General features: G+C 39.2%; 1 protein-coding gene across 2 annotated transcripts in view; it reads left to right on the top strand.

Annotated features, from left to right (window-relative positions):
- The window catches only part of ADGB (androglobin), a 187,019-nt gene that overhangs the window by 105,889 nt on the left and 68,483 nt on the right, over positions 1-12,647 (top strand). For both annotated transcript variants that reach the window (XM_025294426.3, XR_003111870.3), the window contains exons 19-21: positions 1,452-1,566; positions 5,970-6,137; positions 12,401-12,536. In XM_025294426.3, coding sequence (XP_025150211.3) covers positions 1,452-1,566; positions 5,970-6,137; positions 12,401-12,536 — 419 coding nt within the window. The remainder of the gene's footprint in view (positions 1-1,451; positions 1,567-5,969; positions 6,138-12,400; positions 12,537-12,647) is intronic.

Below are 12,647 nucleotides of genomic sequence, written 5' to 3'. Positions count from 1 at the left end.
TTTTACCTGTAGTTTTATTTTAAGTTAAGATACAATTGGTTAAACACATCACATTTTCCATTTTAAAGAAAAGATATATAGTTGAAAAGTTTTCATGATTTTTGATAAGTTCAAAATATTACCTCATATTTCAGATAAGATAAATATTTTGCTGAATTTCCCAAGATCAATCATGATAATTCTATGTGATTAATGAAAATCTATGGCTCTTATTCAAAAAGCAAAACCCAAGAAACAAAATAAAGTGCTAAAATAATCTATGGCAAGCATCTAATATTCCTAGAGGAATAATGAATTTTAAAAATACTATATTTTTCACATCTCCCCTAAAAACTCTTGTATGGAAAGATTCTTCCAGAAATCATTATTCTGTCTGAGTGCTCATTCATCAAGATGACCAAGGATGAGGAACTGATAAAGAATCTACTTTTATCTGGGCTTCCCTGGTGGCTCAGACAGTAAAGAATCAGCCTGCAATCTAGGAGACCTGGGTCCAATCTCTGGGTCAGGAAGATCCCCTGGAGAAGGGAATGGCAAACTACTCCAGTATTCATGCCTGGAGAATTCCATGGACAGAGGAGCCTGGCCGACTGCACTACAGTCCATGGGGTCACAAAGAGTAGGATACAACTGAGCAGCTAAACACTTTCACAATTTACTACTTCTATCTACATTTCCCCCCAAAGGGACCTAAGCAGCCACCAGGAAGCTTTAAGACATGCTCTCAGTCCTCTCCATGGTGCTACAACCTGGTAGGAGAGACACAAGTAACATACATGAAGCTATGCATTTGTGGGAAAATGACTATGAAATCTACAATGCACTTGGCCAATGTGAATTATTACTGTTGTGAGGTGAAAATCAGGACCAGTCTTCTGCAATATGTCTGCAGTGCATGGGCGGAGAAGGCAATGGCACCCCACTCCAGTTTTCTTGCCTGGAAAATCCCATGGATGGAGGAGCCTGGTGGGCTGCAGTCCATGGGGTCACTAGGAGTCAGACACGACTGAGCGACTTCACTTTCACTTTTCACTTTCATGCACTGGAGAAGGAAATGGCAGCCCACTCCAGTCTTCTTGCCTGGAGAATCCCAGGGACGGGGAAGCCTGGTGGGCTGCCATCTATGGGGTTGCACAGAGTCGGACACGACTGAAGCGACTTAGCAGCAGCAGCAGCAGCAGCAGTGCATGGGAGATGGCTCCAATATGTGCAACTTTGTCATTTAGTGTGACTGCTTTTATCCAACATAATTAGTGAAATATAGATTCCATGCTCTCTGAGGGTTCTTTCAGAATAAAAATTCATCAGTCATTACCTCATCTGTGTTACAAAATTCAGCCCATACTAACCTTTGACTTCATTTGAGCACAAAGTATCATCAAGAAGCTAACAGAGGCAAGGACTACAACAAAGGAGACCCTGGATCTATATATAGTGTCCACTCTCTTTAGGAGACACATGCTGCTCTTCACTGCATATGCCCCCGTGGGCCACTCCATACACATCTGCAGCATGGTGACCTTCATCATTGGGGATGAAGACGTTGTGCTACCCAACTTTGAGCCGGTAAATTGGTTAGCAACTGTGATTTTTGTGTGTGTGCTTTAGTTTCAAAGATCTTGAACTAAATAATATTTCTATTTTTTTATTCAGCTTACTCATTTGTTTACTTTTTAAAACTACTAAGTATATTCTGTAAGGAATTCTCAAATACGACATGTTAATAAGCAGTCTTAACTCTGTAGGGATACAAGTAAAATCATTTTATTTTAAAAATAATTATTATTTTATTTCATTTTATTTTATTTACTCACCTCTGCTCTGTTGAATTCCCTTACACATCTATTAACACCTAAGGCAGATCCCATAGTATCAATATTATTGTTCCCTTGAGAAACATAAAGGATCAGTACAGACTTTTTCAATGCAGGTTAAATTTTTGATATTTTAAATGTTCCTTTCCTCCTTCTTTGTCCTAAGGAAGGGACTCTGGGATTCAGGGAGAGAGGATCCACGAAAGGGTCAGTGATTTCTTCATCTGCTCTTAACCTCTTGGTTTTTCTAGCTCCTGGCTCTGACAGGGTCTGAAAGAAAAGAGAGATAAATAAATCTTCCTTCAGGTCCTGTCTTGGTTTAGACGTGCTCTCAAGGACATCTTCAGACATATGCATATGCATTTGGGGAGACAAGTATTTATAGGGCTTTTCTACTGCATAATTCAGCTTAACCTGCTCCTCCAATCTATCTCTATATATCACAACTTCATATTAGTGAGATGAGATCCACTTAGCCAGTCAGTAAACTTGACCAGAGCAGTAGCAGGATGGCTCAAAACCAACTCTGTGCTCACGTTTTCATGGCCCAGATATGCTCCAGTCATGCGTTCTTCCCTCTCCAGGCAGTGGTCCTGAAGGATGCCCTATGGCTGCCTCCTCTCTTTCTGCATCACCTCTCATCAGACCTAACTCCTGCTCAATAGACACAGAAGGAAGATCATCAAGCCCACCATCTATGTCCCTTAAATGCTTAATTAGATTTACCCTGCTTATTTTAAATTCTTGTTTTTTCTCTTCTTTAAAAAAATTATTTTTACCTGAATAAATCAGTGTTATCTAAAAGAAACTGTACTAAATAAAACTGCATAAAGTGAAAGTGTTAGTCACTCAGTCATGTCCGATTCTTCAAGATAACTATAAAATAAAGGCAGCCAACTTAACTGCCAACATTATATGATTTAGATGAATAATAAATGTGCTTAAGCGGTAAAGAACCCCCCTGCCAATGTAGGAGACACAAGAGACTCAGGTTCAATCCCTGAGTTGGAAAGACCCTCTGGAGGAGGAAATGGCACCCCACACCAGTATTCTTGCCTGGAAAATTCCATGGACAGAGGAGCCTGGTGAGACACAATCCATGGGACCTCAAAGAGTCAGATAAGACTGAGTGACTGAGCACTCATAATGATATTATAATATTAAAAAAAAAAAAAAAACTTCAGGGAACTTGGGGATTTTTAGAGCATGAGCCACCATCTCCTTGCGTGGCCCTGAAATAAACCTTTCTCTGCTTCAAACTCCAAACAAATAAACAAAAAAAATTTTTTTTACATAGTATGGCTTATCTAATTTGTTTCTTTTTTATTTTTTGAATTGAAGTAGAATTGATTTACAGTATCATGTTAGTTTCAGCTATTCAGCCAAGTGTTTCAGTTTTAATATATATTTTTTCAGATTATATTCCATTATAGGCTAATTAGAAGATATTGAATATTGTCCCCTGTGTTATATAGTAAGTCATTGTTTCTTATCTATTTTATATGTAGCAGTGTGTATCATTAAACCCACACTCCTAATTTTTCCCTCCCCTACCTGTTTGCCTTTGGTTAGTCATAGTTTGTTTTCTATGTCTATGAGGTTTCAGTTTTGTAAATAGATCCATTTGTACTTACGTATTTTATTCCAAGTGTGATATCACACAGTATCTGTCTTTGTGTACTTAATCACTATGATATTCTGTAGGCCCATCCATGCTACTGCAAATGGCAGCTTTTCATTCTTCTTATGGCTGAGTAATATTCCAGTACTATATCCATGCATCGACTGATGGGCTTTTAGGCTGCTGTATATAGTGCTATGAACACTGGGGTGCACGTATCAAACCTAAAAGCTTTTGCACAGCAAAAGAAACCAACAAAATGAAAAGACAGTCTATGGAATTGGAGATATTTGCAAATGATGTGACTGACAAGGGGTTAATTTCCAAAATATACAAACAGCTCATACAACTCAATGTTAAAAAGCAACCTAATAAAAAATAGGCAGAAGACCTCAATAGACATTTCTTCAAAGAAGACATTCAGAAGATTAACAGATATATTAAAAGATGCTCAACGTTGTTAATTATTAGAGAAATGCAAAGCAAAACCACAATGAGGTACCACCTCACATAAGTCAAAATGGCCATCATCAAAATATCTACAAAAAATAAGTGCTGGAGAGAGTATGGAGAAAAGGAAACCTTCCTACACAGTTGATTAGAATGTAAATTGATACAGCTACTATGTAGAACAGTATGGAAGTTCCATGGTGGTGGTGCTTTAGTCACTAATTCATGTTCAACTCTTGTGACCCCATTGACTGTAGCCTACCAGGCTCCTCTGTCCATGGGATCCTCCAGGCAAGACTACTGGAATGGGTTCCCATTTCCTTCTCCAGGGGATCTTCCTGACTCAGGAATTGAACCTGTGTCTCCTGCATTGCAGGCAGATTCTTTACCAATTGAGCTATGAGGGAAGCCCTAAAAAAACTAAAAATAGGACTACCATCAGATCAGATCAGTCACTCAGTTGTGTCCGACTCTTTGCGACCCCATGAATCGCAGCATGCCGGGCCTCCCTGTCCATCACCAACTCCCGGAGTCCATCGAGTCAGTGATGCCATTCAGTCATCTCATCCTCTGTCATCCCCTTCTCCTCCTGCCCCCAATCCCTCCCAGCATCAGTCTTTTCCAATGAGTCAACTCTTTGCATGAGGTGGCCAATGTATTGGAGTTTCAGCTTTAGCATCATTCCTTCCAAAGAAATCCCAGGGCTGATCTCCTTCAGAATGGACTGGTTGGATCTCCTTGCAGTCCAAGGGACTCTTAAGAGTCTTCTCCAACACCACAGTTCAAAAGCATCAATTCTTCGGCGCTCAGCCTTCTTCACAGTCCAACTCTCACATCCATACATGACCACAGGAAAAACCATAGCCTTGACTAGATGAACCTTTGTTGGCAAAGTGCTACCGTATGATCCAGCAATCCAGCTCCTGGACATATGTCCTGGGCTTATATTCAAAAAGATGTACGCACTCCAATGTTCATAGCAAAACTGTTTACAATAGTCAGGAAATGGAAGCAGTTTGTTTCTTTAGGTGATTTAATTCCCTAATTAACTGTTTGGGTCTGTGAACTCATATTTTCCTGTGATTATCCTCCATCTTATAAAAGTTATTGGGGCTGACTTTTAGGCCCCAGTAGTCTTCACTTCTAATCAAGAAGGAAAGGGGGCTATAGATTGGTTCAAAAGCAGAGAGGCTCAAGCTTCTCAGAGCCATTCTTGATCACTCCCAATGCTACCACTTAACCAGGTGACTTTTCGGGTCATGGTTTCATTTCAGGGAGAAACTATTAAGAAGAGATTTTTCCAAAGCATTGAGGGGATTGGGAGAAGGTCAGGGGGAAGTAAATGCATTAATATGGCAAGTCAATTGCCTCTGTTTTCATCAGCTTCTCGCTCCATTCTCATGCTATTCCTGCTGGACTAGTCCTTAGAATTTCTACAGGGAACTGCGGAGAGATGATAGTGCCTCTAAGGAAAGGGGCAAAAGCAGACTTTACAAAGTCCTCCTCCTGCATGACCCTCTTCAGGCTGCCTGTAAGCACCCTCTGCTCTGCAATTTCTCCATCATCTGCAACACCTCAGGGTTTTCTCCATCTTTAAAAATAAGTCCCTTCCTGATATCCCTGTCGCCTTCTTGCTTTATTGTTTCTTCAGCGTTTATAGCAGAAGGAAGACATGCTAGTTCACCCTCTTGCCTCTTCTTTCTTTTTTTTTTTTTAATTGCTCTCTCCCTGAACTCTTCTCTGCCCTTCAGTCATCAGATACCACACAGCTGTCAGACTAATTCCTAGACGTTCTTCAGAACAAAGGTTGGATATTAATACTGTGGAGAAATTGCTCATGGCCCCCAGTGGGGTTAGTGTTCTTTCTGTGTGTTCCTACAAGAGCAAGAATCAGGTTCCTTGTTTAACATCTCTCTGATCATGACTCCTGGTGAAATACTTTGATCAAGTAAATTCTCCATAAATAACTGTTGAGTCAGTCACGTAACAGATTTTTAATATATTAACAGAAATGAAATCTTTGTAAACTTAATTACACCTAAATAAATGAAAATGAAGCTGAGTACTATGCTTGGTCTTCACAGGAGAGCTACCGATTTACAGAGCAGGCTTTAACAATTTTGAAAGCTGTTGGACATGTGATTGCTAATTTCAAAGATAAGGCTAAACTTTCTGCAGCCCTGAAGGATCTACAAACAGCTCACTACCCTATCCCCCTCCAGGATAAAGAACTAACTGCACAGCACTTCAGGGTAAGTATGTTCAGGCTATACAGTTCCTAGAAGAATATGTTCTATTTGTAATAATTTATCTCATATTAGATAAGATCCCCTAAATCAGAGCTCAGAGAATGTTTTGGATGAAGACAATTTGGAAAGTGATGACAGCAAGCAGAAATGAGAGACTAGGAAGAATTAAATGAGAAAGAAAAGCATATTTGTTAAAGGATATGATAATGATTGCTGTGGGTTACTGGGGCTCAGTCCTCCAGGAGATCCTGGTGAACTGTGGAGGGTATCCCTCAGAAACGTCCTACTAAAGGATGAGGTGACTGTACTATTTATCCGCCAACTCCTTCCCCACTGATAAGTGTATGCTCTCGAGGTATCAATATTTCCTCACACTTTTGGGGCCAAGCAGCATCCTAGCTTTCAGTTCAGTCAGTTCAGTCGCTCAGTCGTGTCCAACTCTTTGCGATCGATCCCATGAATTGCAGCACACCAGGCCTCCCTGTTCATCACCAACTCCTGGAGCTTACTCAAGCTCATGTCCATTGAGTCAGTGATGCCATCCAACCATCTCATCCTCTGTTGTCCCCTTCTACTTCCATCTTCAATCTTTCCCAGAATCAGGGTCTTTTCCAATGAGTCAGTTCTTTGCATCAGGTGGCAAAAGGATTGGAATTTCAGCTTCAACATCAGTCCTTCCAATGAACACTCAGGACTGATCTCCTTTAGGATGGACTGGTTGGATTTCCTTGCAAGAGACCAAAGGACTCGCAAGAGTCTTCTCCAACACCACAGTTCAAAAGCATCAATTCTTTGGCGTTCAGCTTTCTTTATGGTCCAACTCTCACATGACCACTGGAAAAACCATAGCTTTGACTAGGCAGACCTTTGTTGGCAAAGTAATGTCTCTGCTTTTTAGTATGCTGTCTAGGTTTGTCATAGCTTTTCTTCCAAGGAGTAAGTGTCTTTTAATTTCATGGCTGCAGTCGCCATCTGCAGTGACTTTGGAGCCCCCCAAAATAAAGTCTGACACTGTTTCCACTGTTTCCCCATCTATTTGCCATGAAGTGATGGGACCAGATGCCATGATCTTAGTTTTCTGAATGTTGAGTTTTAAGCTAACTTTTTCACTCTCCTCTTTCACTTTCTTCAAGACACTTTTTAGTTCTTCTTCACTTTCTGCCATAAGGGTGGTGTCATCTGCATATCTGAGGTTATTGATATTTCTCCTGGCAATGTTTGATTCCAACTTGTGCTTTATCCAGCCCAGCATTTCTCATGATGTACTCTGCATATAAGTCAAATAATCAGGGTGATGATATACAGCCTTGACATACTCCTTTCTTGATTTGGAACCAGTCTGTTGTTCCATGTCCAGTTCTAACTGTTGCTTCCTGACCAGCATACAGATTTCTCAGGAGGCAGGTCATGTGGTCTGGTATTCCCATCTATTGAAGAATTTTCCATAGTTTGTTGTGATCCACACAGTCAATGGCTTTCGGATAGTCAATGAAGCAGAAGTAGATGTTTTTCTGGAGCTCTCTTGCTTTTAATGATCCAATGGATGTTGGCAATTTGATCTCTGGTTCCTCTGCCTTTTCTAAATCCAGCTTGAACATCTGGAAGTTCATAGTTCTCATACTGTTGAAGCCTGGCTTGGAGAATTTTGAGCATTATTTTGTTAGCATGTAAGATGAGTGCAATTATGCAGTGATTTGAACATTCTTCGGCATTGCTTTTGTTTTGGATTGGAATGAAAACTGACCTTGAGCAGTCCTGTGGTCACTGCTGAGTTTTCCAAATTTGCTGGCATATTGAATGCAGCACTTTCATAGCATCATCTTTTAAGATTTGAAATAGCTCAACTGGAGTTCCATCACCTCCACTAGCTCTGTACATAGTGGTGCTTTGTAAGGTCCACTTGACTTCCAGAAGGTCTGGCTCTAAGTGAGTGATCACAACATTGTGATTATCTGGGTCATTAAGATGTTTTTTTGTATATTTCTTCTGTGTATTCCTGCTTCTGTTAGGTCCATACCATTTCTGTCCTTTATTGTGTCCATCTTTGCATAAAAATTTCCCTTGGTATCTCTAATTTTCTTGAAGAGATCTTTAGTCTTTCTCATTCTATTGTTTTCCTCTATTTCTTTGCAGTGATCACTAAGGAAGTCTTTCTAATCTCTCCTTGCTATTCTTTGGAACTCTGCATTCAAATGGGTATACCTTTCCTTTTCTCCTTTCCCTTTCACTTCTCTTCTTTTCATAGCTGTTTGTAAGGCCTCCTCAGACAACCTTTTTGCCTTTTTACATTTCTTTTTCTTGGGGAAATGGTCTTGATCCCTGTCTCCTCTACAACATCATGAACCTCCGTCCGTAATTCTTCAGACACTCTATCCTTTGAATCTATTTGTCACTTCCACTGTATAGTTGTAAAGGATTCAATTTAGGTCAAACCTGAATGGTCTAGTTGGTTTCCCTACTTTCTTCAATTTAAGTCTGAATTTGACAATAAGGATTTCATGATCTGAGCCACAGTCAGCTCCCAGTTTTGTTTTTGCTGACTATACAGAGCTTTTCCATCTTTGGCTGCAAAGAATATAATCAATCTGATTTCGGTGTCGACCATCTGGTGATGTTCATATGTAGAGTCTTCTATTGTGTTGTTGAAAGAGGGTGTTTGCTATGACCAGTGCATTCTCTTGGAAAAACTCTATTAGCCTTTGCTCTGCTTCATTCTGTATTCCAAGGCCAAATTTGCCCATTACTCAAGGTATTTATTGACTTCCTACTTTTGCCATCCTCCTTTCCCGAAAGCCTTAAAGGAGGGATACGAAACAGGGAGTGGCACCCCTGTTCACTATTGACCTTTTAGTTGATTTTTGTTGTGGTCCTGAACTGTCAGTGGCATCACGGCTTGCCTACACCCTCCAAACACCAGTTGTGACAACTAAAAATGGTTTCAGATATTGTCAAATAGCCCCTGGGGAGTAGTGTTGCTAGAGTTAGAAATTAAAACACAGGATACCCAGTTAAAATTTGTTTTATTAAGGACAATTTTTAGAGTAGTTGCAGGTTCATCACAAAATTGGGCAGAAGGCATGGAGACTTCCCATATATCCCCTACCCCCCCACACACACCTCCCCCATTACTTACCAGCATCCCCCATGAGTTGTACATTTCTTACAACTGATGAGCCCAGTCAAAGTCCGCAATTTACATTAGCATTCACTCTTGGCATACATTCTATGGGCTTGGACAAATGTATAATGACATAGATCTATCATTGTAGTATCATACATAGTAATTTCACTGCTTTAAAAGTCCTAAGTGTTCTGCCTACTCATCCCTCCCCTCCCCCAAGCCCTGGCACACACTGATCTCTTTATTGTCTCCATAGTTTTGCCTTTTCCAAAATGTCTTAATGTAGTCTTTCCAGATTGGCTTCTTTGACTTAGAAATAGGTATTTAAGTTCCCTCCCTGTCTTTTCATGACTTCATAAGTCATTTCTTCTTGTGTGCTAATTTGCTTCAGTCATATCCACCTCTGAGACCCTATGACTATAGCCCACCAGGCTCCACTGTCCATGGGATTCTCCAGGCAAGAATACTGGAGTGAGTTGCCATTTCCTCCTCCAGGGGATCTTCCCCAACCAGAGACTGAACCCACTTCTCTTATGCCTCCTGCATTAGCAGGAGGGTTCTTTACCACCCGCACCACCTGGGAAGCCCCATTTCTTCTTAGTTCTGAACAATATTCCATTGTCTGGATATAGCACAGTTTATTTATTCACTTACTGAAGAACATCTTTGTTGGTTCCAAGTTTTGGCATTTATGAATGAAGTGGCTGTAAACAACTGTGTACAAGTTGTTGGGCGGACATACATTTTCAATCCCCTCGGGTAAATACAAAGGAGTGTAATTGCTGGATCGTATAACAAGAGCATGTTTAGCTTTATAAAAATCATCAGACTCTTCAAGAGTGGTTGTACCATTTTTCATTTCCATCAAAATGATTGAGAGTTTCTGATATTCCATATTCTAGTCAGAATTTGATGTTGTCAGTGTTCCAGATTTGGGCTCTTCTAAAGCACAGTGGTAAGTCATCTTAATTTGCATATCCCTGATGACATACAATGTGAAACATCTTTTGATATGCTTATTTGCCATCTGTATATCTATTTTGGTGAGGTGTCTGTTAAAGTCTTTGGCCCATTTTTAATCAGGTTGTTTGTTTTCTTATCATTGCCTTTTAAGTATTCTTTTTGCAAATATTTTTTCCCAGTCTATGAAGTCATTAGAGAAGTCAAAGTCTTCTCATTCTCTTGACATTTTCTTTACAAAGCAGAAGTTTTAATTTTAGTGAAGTCTAGCTTATCAATTCTTTCTCTTGTGTGTCATGGCTTTAGTGATGAATACATAAAGGCACTGCCCTACCCAAGGTCATCTTGATATTCTCCTATCTTATCTTCTAGAAATTTTATACTTTTACATTGTACATTTCACTCTACTGTTTATTTATTTTTTTTAATTTTGAGTTAACTTTTGTGAAGGGTGCATGGTCTCTGTCTAGAATCATTTCACTCAGCCAATTTTTAATTTCATATAAGGAAACAGTATGTACAATATATAAGATACAATTATATTAGAAATTATTTATACTAGAAATTTAATTTCCCTGTTATTCCACTTTAACTGAGCATAAGGTGTTGTTGGGGAAAGATAATTAAGAACAATCTTCAAACCAAGAAAAACTCCACAAAGGTAGAAGAAAAAGAAAATCGTTGCATAAACCTTAAACTAGAATGTGATACACATCAAGGGCAATCCACTAAAGAGATTGCAAAGACCCAAGGAAATTTCTCTTTTGTATAGTTCATCATATAGAGTCCATTACATACATATTCTCAAGATAAATGGTAAATAGTCCTTAAGTAAAAGGATTTGATGGCACCATTTGTTACACATAGTGAATCCTAAATTCACCTGGCATTTGGGGTGACCATGTGCATGAAGGGAAAGGGGTTTTCCTCAGATCAGAATGACTTCCTAAGAGCTCAGAGAGAGGGAGAGGTATAATTGGGTGAAAGTCACCACAAATAGTGCCCAGGGGGTCCCTACCTAGGGCTTCCCTGGTGGCTCAGTTGGTAAAGGATCTGCCTGCAATGTGGGAGACTGGGTTCTATCCCTGGGTTGGGACAATCCTCTGGAGAAGGGAACGGCTACCCACTCCAATATTCTGGCCTGGAGAATTCCATGGACTGTACAGTCCATGGGGTTGCAAAGAGTCGGACACAACTGAGCGACTTTCACTTCATTTCACTTCAGCCCTACCTAATCCATCAAGTGCTTTACTCCCTGTGAACATGTAAATAGCTACAAGTAAACAAGCAGAAATGTGCCATGGTTGGTTATCATCACCAATAATAGTGTGATTGGATATGTGGAATCTGTCAACATTTCAGTATAAAAATCATGAAAAAAAAAGAACTTGAAAGAAGGAATATGTGTTCTGGTTGTAGTCTAGAAACCTTCCATCAGTCCTCTTTGGTGAAATAAACAATGAATTGACATCAACACTTCCTGAATGAGTCAGTGGCTTGAGAAAATATCCAGGGAAAAAAGAAGAATGCTCTTGAGGCAATGGTGCATCTCTTGACAACACAAAGAACATAACTGTAGAGAAAACACACATGTTAAGTGCTTGTAAAAAGTGATTTGCAAGAGTAGGAGTCTGAGTATGAATATGTTTTTGGAATACTTAATCAATATATGTAGCTTATTTTATTTTTTCATATATGTTTAAATGTGATATATGATGAAGAAGTTATGCCTAAATAAATTGAAAAGAGATTTTTCAATAGGAAATAAATACTCACAAGAGATGGAAAGTGATAAAAATCTTGAGTGGCATATTTTCTTTCTTGAAGCACATGAATAATAGTGTATCTTACAATAAATGGCATCTCAGAATAAGAGAAACCTGGTATTTAAGTTGCTTAGACATAAGAACATTATTTTTTATCTTACACTGTATCACCTCAATTAATTTAATATTAATTTTGGTTGAATGTATATTATAAACATTGTGTTGATTAAATCTTATTAAGTTAAAATTTATCAGATGTTAAATAAATTTGGTCTCTTACCAGATGAGGGAGTCTTCAAAGAGTCTTCTGTTAGATGGTGTGTATATCTGAGAAATAGAAAGGTTTTTAGAGCCTCTCTGACTAGGTAAGAGTATTTTCTTGATTTAGAAAATATACTAATACATTTAATCTTTTTCAGGTTTTTCATATTTCTTTATGGCGTTTAATGAAAAAAGCTCAAATAACAAAACCTCCACCCAACACCAAATTTGCATTCCGTGCTGTGGTTTTGGACTTGGATTTACTCGATTCTTCTTTGGAAGAGGCTTCTTTAGGTACTCATTAATTTTAGGTGTTTACATGACCAGGAAATTCCTAGCTTTATTTAGGATACATAATTTGAGAAAAATGCACCCAAAATTTCTGTGGTGTAGGTAGAATAATTC

Source organism: Bubalus bubalis, chromosome 10, assembly GCF_019923935.1.
Source record: "Bubalus bubalis isolate 160015118507 breed Murrah chromosome 10, NDDB_SH_1, whole genome shotgun sequence".
Lineage (NCBI taxonomy): Eukaryota > Metazoa > Chordata > Mammalia > Artiodactyla > Bovidae > Bubalus > Bubalus bubalis.
This window is presented reverse-complemented; position numbering and strand designations above follow the sequence as displayed.